The 26,028-nt window shown below is 44.2% G+C and overlaps 8 protein-coding genes across 8 annotated transcripts; 3 read left to right on the top strand and 5 right to left on the bottom strand.

Annotated features, from left to right (window-relative positions):
* Positions 1-1,282: 1,282 nt before the first annotated feature.
* ATNIH1004_009172 (C2H2-type zinc finger protein) lies at positions 1,283-2,049 on the top strand (the record flags this gene model as incomplete). The annotated part of the gene is made up of 4 exons (XM_033573770.1): positions 1,283-1,336; positions 1,399-1,590; positions 1,652-1,731; positions 1,788-2,049. The coding sequence occupies 4 exons, from the start codon at positions 1,283-1,285 to the stop codon at positions 2,047-2,049; spliced, it is 588 nt and encodes a 195-aa protein (XP_033424322.1).
* Positions 2,050-5,340: 3,291 nt separating this feature from the next.
* On the top strand, positions 5,341-5,622 carry ATNIH1004_009171 (uncharacterized protein; the record flags this gene model as incomplete). Its single annotated transcript, XM_033573769.1, has 2 exons — positions 5,341-5,531; positions 5,616-5,622. 2 exons carry the CDS (start codon positions 5,341-5,343, stop codon positions 5,620-5,622), a joined length of 198 nt encoding a protein of 65 aa, XP_033424321.1.
* A 4,554-nt stretch (positions 5,623-10,176) lies between these two features.
* On the bottom strand, positions 10,177-11,826 carry ATNIH1004_009170 (uncharacterized protein; the record flags this gene model as incomplete). Its single annotated transcript, XM_033573768.1, has 1 exon — positions 10,177-11,826. The coding sequence occupies one exon, from the start codon at positions 11,824-11,826 to the stop codon at positions 10,177-10,179; it is 1,650 nt and encodes a 549-aa protein (XP_033424320.1).
* A 2,959-nt stretch (positions 11,827-14,785) lies between these two features.
* On the bottom strand, positions 14,786-15,632 carry ATNIH1004_009169 (uncharacterized protein; the record flags this gene model as incomplete). The annotated part of the gene is made up of 3 exons (XM_033573767.1): positions 14,786-14,988; positions 15,040-15,142; positions 15,198-15,632. 3 exons carry the CDS (start codon positions 15,630-15,632, stop codon positions 14,786-14,788), a joined length of 741 nt encoding a protein of 246 aa, XP_033424319.1.
* A 1,811-nt stretch (positions 15,633-17,443) lies between these two features.
* Positions 17,444-18,358, top strand: ATNIH1004_009168 (uncharacterized protein; the record flags this gene model as incomplete). Its single annotated transcript, XM_033573766.1, has 3 exons — positions 17,444-18,029; positions 18,080-18,293; positions 18,352-18,358. 3 exons carry the CDS (start codon positions 17,444-17,446, stop codon positions 18,356-18,358), a joined length of 807 nt encoding a protein of 268 aa, XP_033424318.1.
* Positions 18,359-19,208: 850 nt separating this feature from the next.
* On the bottom strand, positions 19,209-19,880 carry ATNIH1004_009167 (uncharacterized protein; the record flags this gene model as incomplete). Its single annotated transcript, XM_033573765.1, has 1 exon — positions 19,209-19,880. One exon carries the CDS (start codon positions 19,878-19,880, stop codon positions 19,209-19,211), a length of 672 nt encoding a protein of 223 aa, XP_033424317.1.
* A 1,037-nt stretch (positions 19,881-20,917) lies between these two features.
* ATNIH1004_009166 (uncharacterized protein) lies at positions 20,918-21,716 on the bottom strand (the record flags this gene model as incomplete). Its single annotated transcript, XM_033573764.1, has 3 exons — positions 20,918-20,932; positions 21,000-21,274; positions 21,332-21,716. The coding sequence occupies 3 exons, from the start codon at positions 21,714-21,716 to the stop codon at positions 20,918-20,920; spliced, it is 675 nt and encodes a 224-aa protein (XP_033424316.1).
* A 967-nt stretch (positions 21,717-22,683) lies between these two features.
* ATNIH1004_009165 (uncharacterized protein) lies at positions 22,684-23,835 on the bottom strand (the record flags this gene model as incomplete). The annotated part of the gene is made up of 5 exons (XM_033573763.1): positions 22,684-22,773; positions 22,823-22,915; positions 22,973-23,034; positions 23,083-23,188; positions 23,248-23,835. 5 exons carry the CDS (start codon positions 23,833-23,835, stop codon positions 22,684-22,686), a joined length of 939 nt encoding a protein of 312 aa, XP_033424315.1.
* Positions 23,836-26,028: the final 2,193 nt, after the last annotated feature.

Raw genomic sequence — 26,028 nt, 5'->3', positions numbered from 1 at the left:
CTCTTCGCATATATATATATATGTACTTCACGCACCTCACAAATAGCAGGCTTACCTGGTTTGTAGCCATCCCGTCCCTGACAATTTTCACTTAATGCACGTATTATTTATATATCTGTAAAGTGTGAATTCACTTCATCTGTACACTGTCCCTGGACCTAGGAAGGCTTGGCGCTTGCGGAACCAAAGAGGTTCGCAGAATTAATTCTACAAAACTAAATTGTCCCAAGAATGATCGACCTCCTTAAGTTTCAGCTAGCGTTGACATCAGTAAGTATTACTAGCCACCACACTTAATGCATGTTGTGGAGTTCAGGGAAGAATACACAGGGAGCTAGAGATCAGCTTCAGGCCAACCCTTTGCCTAATTAGGAAGCAGATGTTGTCTGTGGAAACACCAGGAATCACAGTATCTCAACCAACTGAGTCTCTTGCATTCCTGTCTAGAGGTCTTCGGTGCTCGACCTCAAGGTGCTCGACTATCTAAGGGATTCAGGGGTAGAATGGATCGTCAGATACTCCGCACCGCCAAGTCAGGCGGATTATGGTGTTTCCGTAACATTGTGTTTGCAACTTGCACGCACGAAGTTTGGTGGTGGAACGAAACACGGGTACAAGAATTTTTGAACACGATGGATTTTATGAGTATGTGTTGATTCGGCCCAGGATCCCTCTCGGGTGGTGCCGCCATCGGGCCGTGGATAGTTCTTACTCGGCATACAACGACGTCTCGTTTAATCTCTTTTCTCGAATATGCTAGTCCGCTTACTATAGTCCGTCGATACTTTCTTATCCGTAGCAGTCGTCTATTAGTCCGGAGCCCAATTTATCATGCCTACTATACGGACTTAGTTACATGGTGGCGTTACAACCCCCTAGTACTGCCTTAGCCTACAGTAGGGACAAGTACGTGGATCCATTCCTATCCTGTCCATACCTACGGCTTAATTACCCCCTGAAAAGTGGACGTTTTCATACTTATCCTACCCCAGTGGACAACCATCCAATTTTCATACAAAGATAAGTGGCCTCCACCAGAATAACCCTCATACCCATGACTGGGGTCCACCCGAACCGTTCGTCGCTCTTATTTATTATTAGTCCGCTCTCCATATCTCTTGGGTGCCTTTGATATTCCATGCCATCTTACTTCACTTTTTACTTTATCTTAAAGTCTCCCCTCAACTGTCCTATTATTCCCGATACCTTCATCGGGTTCTTCTCTCCTTATTCTGTAGTCCCATTTCTCCCCGACATATCCACACACGCCTCTCCCGCGGCCATGGCACCTGGCAATGGACGCGATTTTAATTGTTCATGGGACTATTGTGGCAAGGTACTTTACCGTCTTATACGTTCCTTCGAAAGTGGCCTATCTAATAGTATCTTAATAAATAGTCTTTCAACCGCAAATCTGACCTCTGCAGGCACTATCGAACACACACCAATGAAAGACCCTATCATTGCAAGGTCAAGGACTGTAACAAGAGCTTTATTCATCGGAGCGCATTGACTGTCCATTCCCGAACCCACACCGGGGAAAAGCCTCATGTCTGTGACTACGAAGGATGTCGCAAGGCATTCTCCGATGTATGTGACTCTCTTTGTTATAGTTCCTAACCTTTATTTAATTGCTAACAGCTCCCTCCAGCCATCAAGTCTAGCGCGCCACCGAAGGATTCACACCGGGAAGCAGCCTTATATCTGCCAGGAACCTACATGCAAACGAAGGTGAGATTGGAGTGTGGATGTGGAGACCCGGTATTGCTAATGCCGTCACGCCGCAGCTTTTGTAGTAAATCCGCCTTGGCTAAACATCACCGCTCGCACCCACTCAGCACGACGACCCGACCAACTTTAGAAGATACAATATCCGAGCATTCGTACCAGAACCCCATTAGCACTTCTATAGCGAATAACCAGAGTGTCCTTGCCCAGCAACCCTACTACTCACTCATCCGCGCCGACGCACAAGTTCTACCCTTCCAAAAACATACCCATGACAACACCAGCTGCCGTGGAGGAGGCGCCGCCAGTCGTTGCCAATAATGTGCCCATACCTCCCAGTTGACGTGCAGCATGTTCGCAATAATACATGCAGCAACTCATGCAACAACGATACGACCAATGCCGTCCAGGCTATGCACCACCAGAGTTCCAGCATCTCTTTGTGGGTATAACACGGCGGAAGGGCATGGCTCATGGTTACTATGCCAGAATTTCCAGGACAAACAACAATGCGGCTTCTAAAGTAGCCCGACTGACCGGGTGTTTCTGGGGTCGGTAATATATAACATCCTTGCTAAAAAAGACACCCAAAATAACAAGTCTCTCTGGCCCGATCTTCGTGCTACGGAGGACCCAACCCCTCCAAATTCCCTCTTCCAACGTGGAAAATACGCTCCAAAGAGTGCCAGGACCTCGAAAAGAACCAAAAGAAGCTCTCGAGGATCTTTACTACGAAGGCTTACTCGAAGCTCCATCGAGGCCTACAACTGCGTTTACCATTAAAAAGACAAGCAGAGGAGCTTGCGACGATGAGCGATACACTCAGACGAATAAGACAGATACAAGCACCCCGGAAGCGTGTAATCACCAAGAGGAAGATTCCAAAGCCGAACGACCCGGTATACTCAGTACAAAAGATGCCAATCGATCAATAAAGGACAGAGAGAAAAAGAAGCTTTAAGGGAAAAGAAGGCTAATAAGCAGTGGAAGAAAGCGCCCAACCGTCACCCACGCCCTCAGGGATAAATACTACATTGCCAGATGCAGCAGTGGCAGCCAACAAGAAAGTGAGGTTTTTGGATAGATACTGAAGGAGGCACTAATATAGCGTGGTTCCAACAACCTGGCTGGTATTTGACCTATACTAATTTCGGTGATTGCTAGTCCGAACTAGGAATATCAGATGTTGCAGTAGCCTGGCTGGTATAGTGGGGAAGCCCGCGGTGTGATCGTAGCACCTCCCATTTTGAACCAGTCGTTGTATTTCTGTTTAAGACTATTATCGTGGCTTGAATTCGCTGGATTTTCTATTTTTATTGGCTATTTATAAGGAGCACTAGCACTAGCACTAAGTGAAGCCGTGCAGGCTTCAGATTCCTGTGTAGGATATTAGGGCATTTTATGGCACAATTATCTAACTTTGCGACATGCACATATCCCTTCCTCTATAACCAACAGAAAGTCCTAATGGCACCCAAAGTTATAAACACAGAGATAATGCTTCCCGCTGTAGCTCTGGAAATTCATACTGCTACACTGCTGCAAATATCCCCAGCAAGGAATTGGGATGCAACCTTTCTTGACGAAACATCACAATGTAACCCTATCTGAGCTCTACTAGTTACAGATTAAGAAGGCTGTAGACCATTCCCATTAGTTAAAATTAAACCGTTCTTTCAGAGTATCTGCTCCGTTTCCGAACATAGCGTCTGCGCTCTTAAAATTAATGTAACATGAACTTTACTCGCCATGACGGGCTGAGGATATATAAAGCTGTGGCATGCACCTAGAGAGTCCAAATATAACTATATGCCTATCCACATTTATTCTGTTGACTATTACCAGTTCTACGCGCTATTTTCACACGCTACTACTTCCACAATGCAACTTAATACTCTTTTCTTCTCAATTGTCAGTGCAGCACTGTTTAGCAGCGCAATTGCCGGCAAGGACGGTTGCTACAAGATCGAAAATTTCGGACTCAAGGAAAATAATTGTGACAACTGTCATCCAGGGTTCAAATTTGTCCCGAGCCACGTTGCCTGTGAAGTTAAGCACCAGTGCTGCATTGGTGCCTGCTGCCCACATCACTAAAAGGATAGACTATTGGGCTCAGGTAGGGATCTACCAATGCATATTAAAAGGGAGAAGGCTAACTCAATCTTTTCCCACGTCTTCAGATCTACAAACAGACGCTTAAGCAAGAAGAGAGATGGTTTTTCTGTTATGAGCCTCTTGCTAATCTGGATAGGGTTAGGAGAAAACAATTTTTTTATACGCTGTATATTAGCAGGAGTGCTCTCTAGTCTGTTATTAATATCAGATTGTCTGATGGGTATATGTGTTGATGTCGTACCAACTATATAGCATGTCTCTATAGTCACTCTTAATTAACGGTTTTCCTCAAGCCCCGGAATGCTCGCCTTCCTAATAAAGTGTATCTTCGGATATTTGATCATTATATTCTATTTGCGCTTGTTGGATAGTGGCCGCCTAGCTGGGGATTATAAAAGTGCTATTTTATATGGAATACAGCGGGTGGCGGTCAACAGTACTACTGCACTAAAAAGACTCCATGACGGCATAATACTATACTTTTATTGTCGACGCAAATGGGTGGAACTCCAGTGGTACGTAGCCAGGGCGGCCTTGGTCGTATTGTTGTTGCATGGGTTGCTGCACGTCAAATGGGGACGTCATGGGCACATTATGGACAACGATTTGGGCCGCCTCCTGCGCGGCAACTGGAGTCATGGCTATGTATTTGGGAGGGTAGAACTCATACGGCGTGGATGAATAAGGGTCAACTGTGAGTACCCTATGTGTTTTGATGGTGGCAAACCTGAGGCTTATTATGACGTCCCTGATATATTCATCAGAACCTAATTTTGTACAGTCAAGCGAGAGAAAGCTTCTGTTTGCTGCTAGCGACGGCCTGAAGAAAGACCTGCGCCGGATTCGTCTAACTTACTGTTTAGCTTGAAGCGGAGCGCCGAGCTGGGGGCGAACAACTCCAACATATCATCTCGACGGAGGTCAGCGGGACCCCTCGAAAAACAACGGCCTCAATATCTGAGAACCCACGGTGGGATATGGGATACTATATGCTTGGCCACCATCTGAGACAAATATATCCTCCAGATCCGTGTATTTTTCATGGCAATCCGATGACTAAATTTGAGTTTTTTGAACAACTATACATCATGATGAGGTCAAATCAAATCTATCGAAAGTTCAAACTTACCTGTTGTTCTAACATTGTATCTACCAGATTGTCCGAAAGCATTGAGGGTGCGTCAGTGTACAACTGTGAGATAGAGGTAACCATGACTTCAGTTCCTTCAGGCGCACTTCCGCCACATGGGTGGAAATAACGAGCGCACCTGTGAGCCGCAACTTGAACTGATGGATCCATAAGCTAATTAGAATTCTCATAAGACACTGACTGTGAAGATTAGTATTTGACAAGCTCCAAATTACCGAGCACCATAACTGTTAATTATAACAGGCGGTCAAAAGGTCCGTATGTTATCTCTATATTATGGAAACTATCAAGGAAATATGCTAAAAGTTCGCAACTGGTGCATCAGTGTATATAATCTCCTTCCAAAAATGCCAACCAACACTTCAGAATTCGAGGACCTCATTGGGCATAGCTTCAGACACGAGGACTTGATGGAAGAAGCCTTACAGGAAGCCGGTGCAGGCACTCCTGGGAACGAACGATTAGCATTAATCGGAGATAAGGTGTTGGCGCTGATGTTATTGCAAAATTGGTATCAGACAGGCAACAGCACTGGCAGGTATAGCCCCGAAAGGACTACAACGTATGCTAACTGACTATAGCTGATGGCACTCACCTCCTGCAGGATTTCGCCTGTAACAAGAAATTAGCATCAAGGGCTCAATCTATTGGACTTGCCAGGTTCATCCATCCAAGGCAGGATATAAAAAGGGAAATACCAAACCATGTTCTTGCGACCTCGATCGAGGCCATTCTTGGAGCAGTATGGCTTGATGCAACGCAAAATATTTCTGAAGTGCAGTCTGTAATGGATAAACTTCAGATCTACCCACGTTAGGTACGGCTTTGGCAGCCACGCTCTCTCAGAGTTTGACAGGCTTTTGCTAGGTTTGAGTAAGAAGCGACCATCAACATTTTATGACATGCACAATTTGAAAACCCACGGCATGTATGAGTTGATTTTGAAAAAAAAAAAATTTAAAAAAAAATACAGATGGTCTATGCTAAAGCTGACAGCGATTTTCCTATACAGCATCTTATCCCTAGGGTTAAGCTATCTGAAATTGCAAGAGAAAATTTTTACAATTCGCTCCATCAGGAATTTCAACATGCCTTGTACATTACGATGCGATAATATCCTTGATGCTCAAAATTTACCATGCTCAAAACTCCACCCAGCGTGAGCTCTTAATTGCCATTTCCCCCTTGGGTTGTCTCTCATAATCCGACACCGTCTCGTTCAATTTGCCTTGTCAACGATGATCTAACATCATCCTATTTTTGTTTTCAGCTTGTCTAAGTACCTATAGGGCGGAGTTACTGCTATCTAACTTTCGTATACTTGGTTCAAGCGCTGCACTAATTATCTGGAGCCTGCTTCAAATTATCCTCGCTATTCAGGGACCCGCCAATGTAACTTTAGAACTTGTGGATCTTACTACTTAACCAGCAGTACAATGCAGGCGACCATTTTAAGTTGTTTCACACATTTCTTCACAATGATCTACAAGCCTTTTTTATTTACTAGAGTCCTAAGCAACACGCTTTCTGTACCATATGTATGGATCGTGATGGAAACAAGAAGCTTTTGAGTTTTAGAAGGATTCCAAGGCGAACATATTGTGCCACCCAATCAAAGCCGTATCCTCCCATGGCTGCACTTTGTAGGATAGCAAAGATTCCATGCCTAGGAATGTTTCTAAAGCATGATTGTACAAACGCAGCATGCGAACCTTTATTAATTAGCTCGAGTGCTAATAGAATATGGCGGTAAATGGCCACTGACCAGCATATGGGCCCAAGGCTCCGAAACCGAAAATCTTCAGAATAGTAATTATAAAAAGCCTTGGAAAGCCAAATATTATCCCAAACATCAATGTCTTAATAACAACACCTGCTTCTCTAGTGATCATGGTCGGGTTGCCTTAATCACGCACGGTTTGGAGTTTCCGAGGTAACTGCAAGTGACTGGAATGTTCAGAGATATCTTAATTGTCTAATTGAAGAGCCGATAGAGGAAATAATATATATCCGTGTTAGAGTATACAGTACCAAGACACTTGAGCTTTTTATGACGATATAGAAGCAGCTTTTTGCCACTTCCCGCGAAACCTGGGAGATTCAAGCGTGGTTCTCAATAAATTATTGGCTAATAGGGATGTCGACTACGTGAGCATCCGTGAAATGCCCCCTTTGGTAGGCTGTTCAATCCCATGGTTAATGGGGTGTCCCAGGAGGACGACACCGCACCGCATGAAAATCTCAAAAAAAAAAAAAAATTAAAGATTATTAATTACAATACTGGGATCAAAAAGGAACAAGTCCAGCAAGATGGAATCCATGCTCAATTGTACGTTTTTTAAAGGTTTTCTGCCGTGTAGCTGAAAGTGCTGCAAGAAATTCAATCTTGGTAAACTGGCTGCATCCAGTATAAGTTGCATTAGCAACAGCTTCACTATGCCAGTGCTTATAGGCATGAAAAACACCAATATCAAGCGGTTGAAGCAGGTGACTTGAATGCAGAGGTAGAAAGAATATAATAGTCTTATTCTTCCCACAAAACCGTACAAATTCATACGTGAGATGTAATTCATATCTGTCGCAAATAAGTAACATATTGGCCCTTTCTTGACTTCATGGTTGCGGTATGGAACATCTGAACCCACTGGTAAGCAATTGAATCAGTCATATAGCCTGATTCAAATACACCAATATGGTAGTTATCCTCTACCTGATCAAACCACCCTTTTAGTATACACTTTCCAGGTAGAATAATCAGCGGAGGACCAAGAGACCCAGTTGCGCTTATAGCTTCAACAACAGTCACATATTCCCGGCTGGTATTACTACCAATATAGCTCTTCTTTTGTGTATCTCGGGTAACAATTCTGTGGTCCTTTCCAATACCAATTTGGAATCCTGTCTCGTCAAAATTCTATATATCTTCATTAGCAATGCCGTACTTGCGAACAATATCGCTAAAGCGATCAAACCAGCTTGTAAGAAGCTCACCATTATGAGATTTTTACCGGTCAAGTTCTATTGCTTTTGTATGCTGCTTATTATACTTTGGATGACGAGCCAGCCATTGATTAAGCCATTTTGGCCCCACTGTAGGTGGTGGTGTAGCTGGATCAATATGAGCTTCCTTCAATATTGAATTTGCACATTTTTCGATCATTTGAGGCCTCTGGTCCTCAATAATATGGTAATCAGTCGATAGTTTGGTGGTTGAATAAAAGTGTAAGACTTCAATTTGTATCAAAAAAAAGATTGTTGGGCCGTCCTGATCGTTGAACCGGCAGGACCGGGCGTAGTAGGAAGGGCCGGTTAGAATCGAATAAGCCTAGGAAAACCAATAAAAAACAAAAAAACAAAAAAAAAAAACACTGTATTAAAATTTTTGTAGCAAGAATTCCATCGCATTCCCATTCCCATTTCTTGAAAATTAGACGAACGAGCCGATAATGGCGATCGGGTAAAAATTTACTTGCATTCCCTTTAATAATTGAGCCTATAAGAGTTTAATGCAGAAAATCTATTATCATTCCTAGGTATCAAGCCTTAAATTGATATTCGTACGAAGCAAGGGATGATATTTTTACCCTATCCGTAATGTAAACAACAGGCTCAAAGACTTTATAGCCACTCATTAACATCGGCGTACTATGCCCAGGTTTCCAATCTCGACGAACCAGAACTAAGGACATAAATACAAAGCTTCACCAAGATCTGAACTGCCATGTCACTGTTTGTCCCACAAACTCTAACATAAAAAAACTCGTTACTACGGACTTTCCTTGATCATTAGGCATGTTGCAGCCACGACTAGCCCATACGGCCCCGCGTTCGCAGCAGGAAAGCTCTGTCTGGGACAAAAGAATTGATGGAAAAGCGGCTACTCGCCATTCAATTATTACGCACAGTTTTACTGTAACCACTTCGAACAATATTCTGTCAAGTGAATTACGATTGCAAAGATGCGGAGGACTCTTAAATACAATGCCACAACAACTGCAACGTTCCAACGCTAAGAGAGTCTCATCCGAGACTTCTTGGGATATACAGTTTAAGAGACATACCACTGAAGATGTTCCAGATGTTTGGGAAGATTGCACCGCGACAGTCGGATCTTACCCGGTCCCAGGTATAAAAGAACAGGAGTATGTGTCCATTATATCCATCATCACATCCGACAGTAGAGGACTGTGTTCGAAGCTGACTCTGTTCTGGAAGAGAGATTCCCCATATTGCGTCTGCATATATACAACGAAGGCTTCAGGTACTAAGTCCAGGCATCACAATTCAGTCTACTGCCGAAAGCGCTTACGCTAAAAGATGTCCTTGCTCTAACGAAAAGCAAGAAAAGGAGAACTGTGTCAATTTCGAGCGATGTTTTACGAATACTCCGAATAAAATGCAGTCTGAGTTGTTCTTAGAGCGAGATATCACGCGCTTATATGATGGTGGGCCAAGCTCATACTATAATATCGTTGAACTTGATCCAGTTGGCGGTGTTGAACAGGTACCAATACGGTTCTACGCGGGTAGAACGGATATCGAGAGACAAAGTTCGCCAGTCTGAAGTTATAGAAACTGTGGAAGACGGATGGCCTCTTCCGACCGACTAAGAGAATGAAAATCACTGGCGCTGTCTACACTTATATGAATGTATAGATAGATGGCCTCGTTTCCCAACCCTCTGGCAAACAAGAGATATGTAGTCTAGCTGCAACTTCCTTGTGTCTAAAAAGATCACGAGGACCCATTTTCTACGAGCGAATTTTGAGCCTCGCCTATAGTAGTTTTTGAAGGCCTCTAGCTTCCGGGTGAGATGGTTATTTTGGGTAGGACTTCCATCATCCGCTTGAACTGTCTTACCTGTAATCCCTAGTTTCGACTACTACATCCTCTGTCTCAGAGTGTACTAGAACCGTATAAGCTCGATGATGATGAATTTACAAAATTTCAATAAACTAGGTAAAATTGCACACTACAAAGCGAATTGCAGAGTTATCAATCTGGATGTCAACAACATAGACAACCATTGAACAGGACATGGCCAGCCACGCATTGTGAAAACAAAGGCAAACAATTAGCGGTCAAGCACACGAGGAAACGCAAAAGGACAAAAGCTGAAGATGACCATGATGATGAACTAAATGTGCTCCAGGTGTGGCTTAATCAAGATGACATGGCACCTTTCAGTAAGTGCGACCTGCGGGAAACCATCTGCCGGCCCAGTTGTCCCAGACCTTTCCCCTTTGCGCTCGGCGTTGGCGCTGCGATGGCTCCGGTGCGTACTCTATGTCTGACTCACCATCGTCATATCTGTCGTCATATGCCCACTTCGACGCACGCCTGCCAGCAGAGCGGCTATTGGCCGCTTTCTGCATCGTTTCGATCTGCCTTCGCAGGAAATTTATCTCTGCAGCACGTGCGTCGTCCCTCTCGGCCGATTTGCTGTAGGCCCGGTTGGGGGTAGGTCTAATACTTCCTCTCCTGGGCGTGGCTCGAGTTGAAGGTTCCCGCGGTTGCTCGACAAATCGAACCTCGCTAGCCTTGGAACGTTCTCGGTGGGAGGCGGGCCGAACGCTGCCAGGGCGCACAGAAACTCGATCTGCGGTGCCAGGTTCCGCATGGTCAACCTCTGGTGACTCATCTCCGATGACTTCGTTTTCTAGATCCTCATCTCCAGATAATGAAGTTTGCCTCATCCCCGGAATTCGGTCAAGCAGATGCTCATAGGGCAACCCTTGGTCTCGGCGGAAACGAACTTCCTGGGTGAGCGCTTTCTGATAGATGACTCGGTCTCCTTGAAGACTTGATCCTCTGGTAATGCGGCGGATGAATGTTCGGTCTTCGAGGGTAACTTCTTTGTCCTTCCATTGGACCAAAACCCTGGTGTGAGGATATTTGGCATATGGCTCTGGCCATATCAGGTCCAGTGGCTCGAGACCCTCTTCGTCATCATCCTCTATCTTCCATCCCACACCAATGATCCCATGAACATCCTCCCGCTTGTACTTTAGACGTTCTTCCAACCTGCCCTGTGAGTTTGTAAACATCTCTCTCTCTTGCCCTCGCTTGCTCGTTGAGAAAAGGCAGGGAACCCCGTCTGGGTCATACGCTTCGTAGGATCCCGCACGAATGCGATATATGCTCTTGGACCCCGATCCGTAGCGTACGTAGACTTGGGATCCTGTTCCCCTCTTCCACCAAAACAGTACCTCACCATCCGAAAAGGACATGTCCTGTCTTGTATTGGCTTCCAGTTCATCTAACTCGGTCACATCGCTATCGTTGTCGTCAATATGCTCCGGCAAATTGCCTTCCGGAAGCGGATTATTGTCGTTGTGTTCAACAGACTGGATAACTCTGGGCCCAAAGTGTTGCTCTACAAACGCCGTGCCGATATTCCATTCCTCTGGTAAAGAGTATTCTCGATTAAAGGTCTGAAATTTCTGATAGGTATGGTCGTACCCTTGCCATGCAGCTTCAGCATTGTTCTCAGCCTTTGCCTTGTCCAGTATGTTTAGCCAGGTGCTATAGAATTCCTGATAGATATATTCAGGGATGATTCCGTTCTCGGAGTCGGTGTTATGCTCAGTATTTGCGTTGCGGATCTTTTGGTTGATTTCCTTGAAGAATGCAGTGGCTGCCGCCATGTCGGGTGCACCATTGAGAAAAATAGCTTTCAGTTCTTCGTGCACTTGCCTAGTGGTCGCCTCCCGAATGATGTCAGCCACCCACGCATTGGAGGCTTCAAGAGGAGAGCCAGCTCTCTTCTTGCTACCACCTGTGCCAGTGCCAGCTGGAATGGTAGTAGAATTTGGGTTGGATGATTCGGGCATTTTGAAAAGAATTCCTGGACGATAGAATAATAAGAGATTTCCTTGGATCTATTGCTGTCTACTGAAAAAATTGAAGCGAAGACTGTTTAGTTTGATAATTGTCCAAGAGGCCGCGAGTTTATATGTCTGTGGGAGGTGTAACAGACATTGAGCTACGAGGGAAATGCACCAGAAGAATCCGACACAATACTTCACCGAAGTAAGTATAATCCATTGTATCTAGTGGTCCATCCTGAGCCGCGTCATTACTTTGCACCTGTTCCTCTTGCCCATCGCCTTCGTTTTTTTTTTTTTTTTTAAAAAAAAAAATTTTATTTGTTTCCCTTGGCAAAGATAAACCTGCGGTTACCTTTCTTAGTTGTTTCAGGTTGACTGGCAGGGCTCCTTAAACAGTCCTTAGTGTCAAATACCATGCCCTTGTACTGTAAGCTATTTGGGGCAAGAGCTTTTGGAGATCACCAGGACTCTGAGTACCTCGGAGATCAGCCGCCAAGATACACAGACGAACACCCTCTGGGGACTGCGAAAATTACAGGGCTTGATTATTATTACAACTGCTAAAGTTGGGGTGGTAAATTATACAGTAAAGATAGATTACCTCTATATTGGTTGTATTTTTCTTCATACCAGGTTCTGCACTGCATTTGCACGTGAATTTATTTATTTTACAAGTCTTTATCTAAGCCTGGCTAGGATACTGGCGGCCACTGGCGTAAATAACGAAAGTTTACTATACCCCCGCCATTTACTATAGCTGGAGCTCGTGCGTTCCTAATCTATAGTGCGCAAATCACTCCACACAAGTCTACCTCAACACCTTGCAATGTGTAATTTTCCCCTGCCTTCGTTGTGGTGGGTATCTAGTCTCCATAATCCTCGCTGTCTCGTTTCAGATGAGCTCTGGACCAGTATTCAATGCAACATGAAAATGCCCTGCATAAATTCTTCGGTAATATTTCGTAGCTATCGCTCTAGTCACATCTACATAGCGTATTATTGGGTTACGCCAGGTAGCAACTTATTGTCCCAGCTGTATTTCAGCCACCATGCCCCACTCTTCATGTCCATGTAGCAATCCTGACGGAGGTGCTGGTACTCGACATTTGTGGGTAGAAATCAAGGATACACTCTCTCCCATCCGACTCTAGTTTGTCGCTCGTGTTCTTGCTGGACAATGTTTAATTTCCAGAATTTGTAGAAACCGGCCAATAGCAGTGAGATAGTGGCTGACAGTCCGGTCGCAATGACTGTGAGAAGAGCCATAATTGACCAGTCTCCATCTCTGGCAGTGTAGATATTGATTAGCGTGGTAAGAAGTCCAGCACACCCATTTAGAACAGTCGGCCTACAATAGTCAGCATATGTACTCTCAGAACAGGAGAGACGCATGTGTTGAAGTGGTATTCTCACAAAAACAGTCGATTAATCAACCATATGTAGTTGTATCTCCACCTATAAAAAAGAAGGACCGTGATTACCACCCCAAGAACGAGGAAAGTGCATGCGATGGCTATCAGCGGCGGATTCTGCACTGTACTTAGGAGGGCGTTTTTTGAATGATCATGGCTAAGCTCCTTCTGCAGTGACTCGGAGTTCTGGATAGAGGTAAAGGTGCCGGGAACCACAAGATAGCCAGCCAAGAGGATCCAGCCAGCAAGGCTGGATAGGAAATTATAGGACCAGTGGATAGAATCTAGCTCTAAAAGCATATGTATGTACTCCGTATCAACTGTCAAGTTGGTTTCATTGCGAGATATCCGAGGAGGTGCCTCAGGCAGGGATACGTTTGAATTCGCATTGTCAAGAGATGTCATGATAGCAACTGAAGACGTCTCACTGGGATAGAATCTCAGCTTAATGGTTCAGATATTGAGGGACTGGTAGCACGCGAATAGTCCAGTTATTTTAGGAACTAGTAATGGTCACCATCCCCTGGGGCGAAGCACAAAATTTATACCATTAATTTCCAAACCATTTCTATGTGAAACAGGTAAGGCCATCTTTGGTTTTGGGTTCTCCATATATTATTTAAAAGACCTTCAATTCTGGGCCCTAGATTCTGGTTGAATGAATGGCCTTACATAGTTGGGGCGACAACGTTAACCCATACTAATGTAATATCCGCCCATCATTACTATACAAGATTCATTATTATCTCCATACTGTAGAGGGCAAATTCTACAATGCAATGCCTTAGATGTCAGGGCCTAGGTCGAACCCTACCTAAGGCACCAAGTCTACTTTATTCACTATTAATCCCACAATGTAGAGATTTCCCACATTTCCTGTACGATAGAACTCTTCCTTCCTTCTCTACGTTTGATGTTTCGTTAGATCGCCACCTTAGATAGAATCCATCCATTTTACCAAGGTGTATAGGATCATCACATTACAGTAGAGTGGTTGGAGACATCTTTCATTTTCTCGCAGCAAGACCGCTCATTTTATGAAGGCCCAGCCTGAACTAACAGATTATATAAGCGTTACTGAAGTACAGCTGTCCTCGGCATATTATTATCTGTATTTGAAAGATGAGAAGCTGGGTGACTGGTTGTACTTTTTGGTGGTTTTTTGTCTTCTGTACTTTTGTTATTCTGTTTGCTGAGAACTACTGCCAACTGTATAACGCTTTGTGAGCACGAAGGCTTATTATCCACTACTAAATGCGAACAGCAGGAAAACATTTGTTATAGGAAGAGAATGATGAGACAGATGGCATACAACTAATAGCATGGCAAGGAAATAGTAGTCAATTCCAAATGATTAAGACACTTGTCATAAAATGGCAAGGGCGGCGGAATTTATACTCCCATCCTTCCTTTCTGTGCGATTGTACATAGGATATTAATGGGCCGGAGACACCAACTCCCCGATTTAAACTTAAGGAAAGGATGCTTTACAGTAAACAAGGGGCATTAGCTCTGTTGACCTTTATTCCAGGGGAAATGGTTTGCTGTTTTTAAAAACATACTTGAAGCAGTTCATCTATCGTGGCCGAGCACGGTGCACCGGCAAAATCTCCGGCAAGTAATCTCATAGTCCCACCAGCACTTTCAGCCTTATCTAGACCCAGTAGGCACTGCACAATGTTGCACACGGCCTGCAAATCTTTATCCTTTCCTTGAGGTTTCGGCACACGGACCATGCTTTCACCGATATTCCCTAGGCACAATCAGCTGTCTAGTAGTTTTGTATGACATGGCCTTGACTAACCGATCCTAACGTCTCCATTTTCCATGATGAAGATATTCTCTTCGCGCAGATCGCCGTGGCTCACGCCGAGCTCGTCATGAATATACTTCAAACCATTGAGTATCTGTAAGAAAAGTCAGTCTCTACTGGCTAAATATGGACCGCACAGTTGTTCCCACCTCATTACAAAGAGTGGCTACTTCTACTTCACCAAGCTGAAAAACAGGCCAAAGCTGGCAAATCTCTTTCAAGGAAATCCCCCATCTTTCGTATACAAAGAAAATGGAGTCGTCCGTGACAAAGACCTCTCTGAGGTTGACTAGATTTCGATGCGACGTGGCCTTCAAATAATTCACCCTTACGTTAGCTTCTGCCTTTCTGAATTTCTTGACATAGGTAACCGGCGAATTCTCTGTGAACTCAATGGCGTTGATCCCACTCCACTGGGGCTTTAGGCCAACAAAGAAACGGTCGAGTGCTGCGTAAGGATGGCCATATTGGACAAAGCCAGACCCTTTTTGGACCGTGTCTATTGTTTCGCCAGTCAGGAAGCCTGGGGGAGTGCTCCGATGAGGCAGTTCAATTGGAGATGCTAGGGACTTGGATGTATCCATGGTTAGAAACAGTGTTTCGAATTGGGGCTGTCGTCACTGCATGTTTATTCCTGTTTCATTATATAATGACAATAGCCTATAATGCCAATAGACACAGTTGTGCCACACACGGTTAGGGGGAAGCAATCCGGACGAAGACAGAATACCATTGGTTAAACTTCAGAGTGGTCTTGTCTCCGAGCTACGGCTCGACGGGATCGGCATATAGGATTTTGCCAACTTAGAAAGACGTATTTTATTCTGTAGAGGTCCAATATATTGTTCCTCTGTCTTTATTTCTTACCCCCACTTTTTTTTTTCCTTGTATTTTTGTATTTTTGGCTGCCAAGTTGCACGACGAATTTGGATTTAGTACGCCAATTAAATGCTGTTTTCTTTGTGGCTTGCATGGATAGCACATCTGTATTAGCTCCATTTTCCATAAAGCTAGAAATAATTTTTATCAGCTGGTCATGGAAATTGAACATGTACCGCTTTCAACTGCCGATAATATTTATTAATTTTTATCGGTGGATCGCATAGGCCGCAAATGTTACAGGAATTCATAAAAGTAGTTGTAACTTTCACCAGTGGGTCGCGGATAATAGATACATTAGAGGAACTTAATTAGCATTTCATTAAATACCTACAGGATAAATATATTACACCTGCGACATAAAGTTTGTGTATGTTATATCGGTTGTTCCTATACCATAATAAACTTTATCCTAGGTGTATTTGGGACGGTTATATAGTTTGGGTGCAGTGAGGCTTGCTATGCATGTTCTAGAAGCCCTGTTGCCACGGGATTTGGTTTGGAACCCGAATCCGATAGCTACCTGAAAGAGAAATACATTATACCGTTCTCTCTTAAATAGGTAAATGCTCGTAAGATCTACTCTCAATGTATGATAGCTGTAAAAGCAGCTTTCCTTGGATGAAAAGAGGGTTTTTGGCAACTGCGTAAGAGTTTGAGTTGCACTTTTTTTTCTTTTTTTTGAAAAAAAAAAAAATTTACCATTAAATCTGGGAATATGATACTGCATCAGTCGGGCAGCCTCCATTTTTCTCACGGTCCACTTTTATCGTACGTAAACTAGGCATCATGGACGTGATGTTGAACCCTCACTCTAGGAATGGCATGTCCTGGTCTTATGGGCTCGTTTATCCACAAAAGACCCTCATATGAAGGTGTATCGAGAGTCCAATTGCACTGTACTTGAACAAGTTTTTAGTTATCGTGGAATCATTCTACTAACTTGCTCCGCTAACAAAGGCAACTAATTAATCAAAGTCTATTAAGGAATGTTGAAAAAAAATATGATTCTAGATGGTCGGCGCCATTTCTTGGGTTTGGCTTATCTGGTGGGACTGTTTAGTTTTCGGTAGTCCGAGCACACAACTGGAAGCCACATTTGGTACACTACTTAGGGGAAGTTAGGTGTAATTTTGTTTCGTGGGTAAAGAGATTAATTATATTAGGTGGACTAGAGGCATTGTAAGTTTTCTTGTAAGTATACGAGAGTAGAATAAAACGCTTCTCTATATGTGGGTCTATTTAAATACAGATGTTACTCCGGAAAGGATATAGATTTTCTTATCCCTGGAGGGGTATAGGAATAGCGTAAATTACGCGGTATAACCAGATTTAATTATTGGTACGTGGGGTGATAGAGACATTCTATATCTAGTCACAATTAGTGGAGGTATATCTTGGGGTTGAAGATGGTGAAACTGACCGGCGATTCTATTTATTAACGGCCCCCCCCCCCCAAAGGGCCTGGAGAGTAATCGAATATACAACATCACTTTCTTCGCTTACTGTATCCAGAATGACACTTGGTGAACGTCATACGGTTCTTCCCCGAGAAATTTTTGCTCCTATTCACCATCGCCCACCAAAGCATCTTGAAACCGACCAATCGGATGACCCGCAGGCTAATCCCAAAAAGGTGCTTGGCAGCCCAAACTCTTTCGCATGGACGACCTCAGGTTTATCAAAGCAGGACACTCTACAGAAATCTATGTCTCACTTGGAAAACTTCTTGGCAGTAGACCAAGGAGGGCGCGGAATCTGCGCCCTGGATAATGTCCGTCGCCTCCAGCCTTGTGTGATCAAGGAGATCCATATAAGAAAGAGTCTCCGGAGCCTGAGGCCTGTTGAACACAAGAATATCGTGTCCCTTCGGGAGTACTGTGAAATTGACAACAAGAGATATCTTGTTTATGAATACGAACACCTAGCGATGTCGCTAGGTGTAGTGGCAAGCACAGTGCCATTCTGTGAGGCTGACATTGCCACTGTTTGCAGGGAGGTCCTTGAGGGACTACAATATATACACTCAGAGCTGAAGACATCCCATGGATCCATCAATGTGGATAACCTACTACTCACTTGGGCTGGTGAAGTAAAAATAGGTACGTTGGATCGGCCTCAAATTATAGAATTATTCTAATCAGATGCTTAGCAAATATTGGTGAAAGCATGCTGCAGGAAACGGCGTTGGAATATCAACGTCGAGATATTGTGGCAGTCGGGTTAATAGTACTTAACCTTTATGACCGACGCAGTTCGTTATCGAGGAAGTCCCCTGAAAGCTTCAGGGCCGAGTCGAACCTATCTTCCTGTGCCCAGGATTTCATCGAATGTACAGGAGAATGTACGTCGCTGAGCTTCTTCAGGTGAGACACTGTCAATGCTTATCGAGAAATATTTAGCTTATCCGAAATGCAGGACGAGTTCATAGATTTGGCTACTCCCGGCGGGTCGTGGAGCCTCAAGAAACACTATTTTGAAGCCCTCCCTTTCGGGCCTCGATATAGATTGATGCGCGAAGATGACTAGATACTCGAATGCACCTGTTCCCTTTTGCTCGTGATGTTGACTATATAGCTAGAGAACTATGTTATTTTGTTACAATAGTAAATTTTCATACGTACTAAGGATACATGAAGCAACATATTTGCAACTTTATATAAGAGAAGCAGCAAAAACAATGTAGTAAAAAACCAAGGTTTCTCCATTATATACTGACTCGTAATGGGCTATGGGGTCTTTTTTCTTCTCTCTCTTTTTTTTTTCTTTTTTCTTTTATTCTTTTCTTGTATCTTTACAACGATGGGGTCCCTATATGTCATTCAGTGAAGTGACTCATTTTAAAATGGATTGCCTGGAGGACGATAGCGCTATTTGCTCCGGTGAATTTTGTCAGTAACGACGTCTCGACTGAGTTAGTACTTCTTGTTTGAAAGATCGGGCATGTATCGCCTTATAGCCTTTTCTGATAAAGAAATAACAGTAGCATTTAATAAATATTGACGGGCTGAATCTGATCGGTGTTTACGCTTAGCCAAATTACTTTCCTACTTGAAACTGAGAAACAGACATAGTCTAAGAGAGCCAGGAAACCTCTGCCGAAGGAAACATTTTAATATAACAAGCTTCTCCATATAATGGTCCAAAAGTTTTAAAAAAGGGCGAAAATCTCTTTGTGCAATAAGGTCGGTCTCAAAGGCAGAAAAGGTTTTGCACAGAGCGTGGGATCCAATATTAAAGACCCCCTGTGCTGTACTAAAGTCTAGCGCGTAGAACCATCCTTAGTACTCACTTTCCTCAGTACGTCCGGATGGTGACTTTTCAGTGCGCTTCCTTCTCCCCTGGGCTGAATCATCGTTATCCTCGTCAAAATCTCGGCTGTGTCGCTTACCTGTTTTGACGTCAAATGAGCAGACATATGCCCAGAAGTTTTTAGCGACGGGCGGATCGTGTTCGAGGTTTGTGAAAACAAGTAGGAGGTTTGTTTCGTTGATGTTCTCAATAACATCCTCCCAATTAAGCAAGCCTGTATGGATATCCGCAAAGAAGTGGTCGTTCGCAATGGAAAGTAAAAACTCAGTAATCTGTGGACGGGAATGGGGATCTTCAAGTCTAAATTTGATATATTGCCGTGCTTTAAAGAAATAAAAAACAGCCAGTCCCGCGTTGGGGGAGCGGAACCAGGTCTCTAAAATGTCATTTGCCCCCCGGTGATGAGATATATTGGCCATCCGATTCAATGGTGCAATAAAGCTTTCATCCTCGAAGCCCGGTGCAATTGGTGGGCGGATAATCATCTCGTGGCTAGCGGATAACGTTGTCTGTAACTGCATATTAGGGGCGTCTTCGTGGCTAATAGATCGGCTTCTCTGCGGTTGCGTATTAGGGTCCTCTTCTATGGCGGCGACCTCGCAAACGTCGTTTGTAGGTGTTCCTGGCGGATGGGGCTCCATTGGCACGGGCGATGACGCGTCCCAAAGCGAATGGAAATCGATTGTGGTCATATCATGGCCTAGAAAGCTGAAAATCATGTCTCGTAGAATGGCAAATGAAGACGGACACTCCCCTATGGGTTGATTGGGGCTGTATATATGGGGGAGAAACAGTGATTGACGGTTAATCTGGTGTGATTTGAAGTAAGGTAATCCGCATCTTTTTGGTTTTCTCAACACCAGACTGTCTGACGTGAAACTTGGGACAGTTACTTGATAGTCTGTTTTCTCCTCCAATGGTCTTATATAATCTAGAACTCGGCTGGAAACTCTTTCCTCCCAGCGAGCAGGGAGGTTGTATATGTCTGCGGGACGACGGCCAAGCAGATATGCCTTAACGTTAGGTCTTAGGGTAGTATCACTGCAAAGAGATTCGATTGGGATCGATTGAAACCCTAACCGCCTTGCAAGTAGGCCGAGCCGATGATTTGCTTCCCTCTGGGTTGCTCTGAACACATGCGCTTCGTTTTCGTGTTCTTGATGTCCGGCCAGCTTGGTATTGGTGAGGCTCTCGATGTGTCGTATGGCGAAACACCAAAGTTGCACGTACGCTGAGTTTAATCTCTCTGATTGTAGTTGGTTTTTCTCAATATTGCTGGCGTCTATGTGTTCCACTACACTTTCGGAAACTTGGACAGGCCAGTCCATCCCACTGTAGTGGAATCGGGATAGGATCGCATGGCGCAAATCCTTGACCCTTCCCGGAACTAATAGACTAAGAGCCCTAGAACAGGGATGCCATAATAACGTATCTTGAATCATTGAATGGAGGGTCAAGATCCTACCGGAAATATTGGTTATATTTTCACCTAATATTTCTCGATCTGCGGCCCTTGATATCGATGGAAAAAGAAAGCCATCATCCATCAATTGGGTTATTAGAGAACGATCCATGCTCGATTGTCGAGGCATCAAGTTTTCGATCGAACGAATCGACCGTACATCAACAGATCCAGGGGTGTCATGAAATAAGCTCGACCATATCTGATATATGCGATTCAAATAGTGTGCGACTTCCTGCACAGCCAGCATTAGTAAGTAAAACAAGTAATTTTTCTCTTTATTTTTCCTTGGACTAACCTTTGGGCAACTGATTTGTAAGATTCGTCGAATGAAAGTGAAGCAAAAGTCCACCCAGAGCCCCGGGAACACGATTAACTGGTCAAGACAGCGCACGATCTCCGCATTATTTTCTTTCAGCCTTTTGATATCTTTGCGAGAACGAGGAGATATCAATGATTGCCAGAAAGTGGTGTCGGCATTCCCAGTAAGCTCACAGTGCCTCCAGTTACGAAAGATATCCCCAGGGCTGAACTGCGGATCTCTATGAATGCAGAGCTGGGATCGGAGCTCATCTGAGATGTCTTCAATTCCTTAGTTCACGAAGCGTCTTGCCGTCTTAATAGACATACCTTCTGAATAAAGAGCAAGAGACCACCAACGATCACCGGGAAGAAGGGCGTGTCGGGCAGCCTCCACACGATGTTTTCCGTACAAACACAGAAGTCGAATGTCATCCGGAAAAGTAAGCCACGGCAACTTTGTCTCGTCCTTCAAAATGCCAGGGCTGGTATTAGACTGTGTGATGACTTGTTCCAGCAGATCATCACTGACCACCGCTGCGATAAAATTTTGGGGTTCCTCGCGAGCGCATTCGTAGTTTTCAAATTTCTCCTGTAGAATTTTGAAATTTGAAGGATCAAACACTCTCTTTCCAAAGAGTGAAAATTGGAATTCAAGATGTCTGAGCTCGACTTTTGCATATCCACGGAAAAAATGAGATAGCTCGTTGGCCATGAGTTATTGACCAGTGTTAGAGAAGGAAAGAGGCGTGAATTCGCATTTATTTATACCTGCGTCATCCCTCGTGTCTCCAGACAATATCCGTCACGAGACTACTCCATTCTCGAGATAGACATGGATCCAAGAATCCAGTCTTGGCCTTATTGTCATGGGTGGATTGGCTTAAGGCAAATTACCCAAGCCAAGGCTCGTGTACCCATTGGGCTGTGCCTTCTGTCACGGGCCTTCTATTGTCTCAGGTCTACTGTCTTGAGACAAAAGCTGTCATGACTCAGCTCTCCTATTACAAGCGAAGGCTTGAGACTACAATGGAGCTAAGAATGTTGGCATATCTGAATGACTATCATGAGACTGCCGTTACCCCTCGCGTCGTTGAGACGACGGTGCCACCCTGGCCTCCGGCGGGGCAGGCGTTTCGTGACTGCGGTCCATTTGTGACGGCAGTCCTGTTCTGACGGCAGTCGTAATGAAGCTACAGTCTTTTTCTGACCGCGGTCGTTTCGTGACCGCAGTCCTGCTTTGGCGGCAGTCCTGTTCTGACGGCAGTCGTAATGTGACTGCAGTCTTTTACTGACCGCGGTCATTTCGTGACCGCAGCCCTACTCTGACCGCAGCCCTTCACTGACTACAGTCCTACTTTGACGGCAGTCCTACTTTGACGGCAGTCCTACTTTGACGGCAGTCCTACTTTGAAATTAGTCCTACTTTGACGGCAGTCTTACTCTGACGGCAGTCCTACTCTGACGGCAGTCCTACTCTGACGGCAGTCATAATGTGACTGTAGTCGATTTCTTGCCGCAGCCCTACACTGACAGCAGTCCTAGCGAACCCTCTCCGGCCGTGATTCTGTCGTGATGACAGGACAATCAAACTACGGGTATTCCGAACGACATAGTTTCAGCTAATCGTACTGATAATTTCCAGTGAAATCTATTGTGAGCTCATAGTTTGCTTTAACTATCTATCCTTTAAATTTTGCAGCATATTCCATTGCCCGGCATACAAAAACGCGTAGACGACCAACGCCTGGAGACTTCAGGAGGAAGTCATTCTGAAATTGTCAGCCTGTTCCCGTATACATACAAGTCACATTGACCCACTTCAAGCAACTCAGCAACTGAGGATTTTCCTGTCATTTTGATAAAGTCTCTGCAGAGTTCGCTAACATCCTCTTCACGAGTAAGTTGGAGGCTCTGGGGGTTTTGACCGTGAGTACCTGGCTCTTTTATATCTACTAGAAGTATACCAACAGCGCGGATATCATCATCAAAACTCATTGACGTGGGTTGAAGCACAGAGTCCGCAATATTGGCTAAGAAGGTATCAGAGCAAATACTTCGACTCGGATTTATTTAATCACCTAATTTCAAGTCACCTGTATAGAATGAGAGAAGCAGATTCCTAGCATTCAGTTGCCCATAGACTATCCCAAGCTGATTGTGGATGTACTGGAGTCCCTGCAAAACCTGTACAAACCGTGTCAGCATACGCCTTGCATATGAAGCATGTAGGGAACAATTAACACCTCTTTGCTTATAATTGCAAGCTCTATCTCGGTGATTTCTTCTCGACTAGCCGCCTTTACATGGTACAGGGAAGTTTCTAGATATTCATAGACCGGACGCGTGGAAAAAGTTCCAGTGAATATGTCCAGCAGACGAACAACATTGGTCGGGTTGTCTTGGAGTATCTGTGAGAGCTGACGGCGCTGGACTGAACTGACCTGAACCTTAAGCTTTTTTACCACGACGATGTTGTGATCGATCGTGTTGTCGTGTGCGATTATGCCAGTACCAGCTTGATCTGATGAGAAAATCAGATGATACTTTTGCCATAAAATTTCCACTGGAGAACCGGTTTCACTGGGACTTGGGATGACAGGGAATCGAAGGTTTCTAAGCTTAGAGTCACCAACTCTTCCCTGCCCTGCCTCGAAATGGTGCTTTGTTTTTTGTAGGGTATTCGGTCTTGCCAGTGGCACATGATTAATTTGCTGCGCCTGTGATTTCTCCAGCGCTTCTCCGTCTTCAGATTGAGTCTCTTGACCCTGCAAGGTATGAGGGAGTATAGTATCGCGGTAGTTGGAGTTCTTCAAAGTCTTAGGGTGATTCATAGCAACAGTTATAACTCAAGGTCTATAACAGCACGAGACGTGGCACAAGAAGTAGCAGTGTAATAGTGGCGACCTGACGGTGAGAATGGTTGTGCTGGATATATCTAAGCGTGTTGTCATTGATTAGCAGGGATATTGTTAGCGCATCCCCGCTGTACATACAGTGTTCTATTGTCTTACCACTTTTATTGTTCCGTGCCCCTAGTGTTGTTTCATTAGGGTTGAATCGACGCGAACTACGTTTCTGTCTTTTGGATGCAGCTGAGAACAGACCCTTCTTTGAAGCGATGCCGTATGATAAATACAGATATACATGAACACGGTCAAAATACAGGTAAACGGTGCTGAATGCCAACTAACAGCCTTTCGCTTCCTCGGCTAGATCGCAAGACTCATGTAGCATTACATGAATGAGCGCGGTCACGTTGATGACGCGCATTGTTTGTCAGATCAGGAACACCTGCACCAAGGACGAATCTGAAAACCGGAGTAATCTAAATTTGCGCTTAGACTTTGTACAGTCCATTTAATACCTCGAGTTTGCGTGGCATGCGTAACCGCAGCCGAATGCAGAAAGTTCCTACAGTATCAATATTTACATATTCTTTCAAATCATATCCCCAGCTATTTTGTTCATGCAATAAAACCTTAACCCGAGATGTCCAAAAAAAAAAAAAAATAAATAAGGGATGAAATACGCAGCCACCGTAAGTTACTCGGTGGTCCTTTGGTCCGGCCAAAGGAAAGAATATCAGATTGTTTGTTTAACGCAGTAACTATAAGTTATAAAACAGTGGAATACACACCATCCTTTACCTCGGATAATAAAGAATAATAAACAGATAACCACGCATCCAGTCCATGTCATAAACAACATAAACATTTCTTTGACCCACTGGCGGTAAAGGAGATTTATCTGTCCAAGTGCTGTAATTAACAGGGTACCCCTCACGCAAAGATGCAGGAACATTAACAATGTATGTAATAATCTTATTAAAGTATGTAGTAAATAAACCATCACGGGTAGATTAATAATGATAGTAAAATTAAAACAAGGATTCTAGCACTGGCCGATGTAATAGATGTGGTCCATCTGATCCATGATAAAATTACGGTATTTCCATCTAGTCTGGACGATAACCTAATTCACCAGGGTCCTCTAAGATTGTGGGGCATTTTTTCTGGTGCAATAAGGTTATGTCTATCACCTCAGTCTTTCAGGCCGGGAAGTCGGAAAGTGGATCGATCCATGGATCGACGAGCCATGCATCATTCCAGCGATGATCCCTCTCTGTCATGTCATTGGGGTTTATCCGAGGATGCTGATTACAGGAAACTTTGCTTATCCGGTAAAATAACAATGCCCAGCTCGATAAGCAATTTACCATACGTGTGGGGCCTTGATCGCCGAAGGATGCACTATACTAGCACAGCATTAAGTACTGGGTGGAAAATTACCAACTTACCTTAGACTATAATCACCAAATTAGATTATTTACCATGTAGAGGGATATTATATCCATGAAAAAGTACCAAAATTACATGACGTTATATTTGTTGTTTTCAAGGAAGTGGTAATGCCCACAGACCCTTGATCGGCAACAGCTCGTGTATATTACAAAGCACACACTATTAAATAAGGCCAACGAATGTTGAGCGTGGCGTTAAATTACCAAAAGTACATGATGTCATATCTAATGGTCGCACAAAATAACAAAAATTACAGCGCACAGGCAGCGATTTACCTCCCCCCACAGGAAGCAGCGAGCCTTGGTTGGAAAAAAATATTATATCGATAAAATTGTAAAGGGCTAGAGCCCGTTTGACCTCTCGAGCCAATGTCCTCATTACCCCAGTTGTCCCTGTTGTCCCTATTGGCCCTATTGGCCCATCGGCCCATCGGCCTCGATGTTAGGGACCTACCATATTCGGTAAGGTCACGTGGCCTTACTTAGTCACCCATCTACATAAAAGTTAGTCAGCTCGGGGGGGGCCCAAGCCCCCTGAATTGAAGAGAATTGTGCCTCGCGAACAGCCTTGTTTGTTTGCCGCTCATTTTCCTTTTCCGTTTTCCCCTACAACGATTCCTCTTTGTACATAACCTATCGTATAGGTTCTACGGGTTCAGTCCCCGACAATATTACTGAGTGAAATTACCAGCAAGCTCGTTGAACGTGGAGTTGGTATTAATAA

The sequence above is a fragment of the Aspergillus tanneri genome (genome assembly GCF_003426965.1).
Source record: "Aspergillus tanneri strain NIH1004 chromosome Unknown AapTan_6_pilon_pilon_pilon, whole genome shotgun sequence".
In the NCBI taxonomy this organism is placed as follows: Eukaryota; Fungi; Ascomycota; class Eurotiomycetes; order Eurotiales; family Aspergillaceae; genus Aspergillus; species Aspergillus tanneri.
The sequence above is the reverse complement of the archived record's forward strand: the minus strand, read 5'-3'. Positions and strand labels throughout refer to the sequence as shown.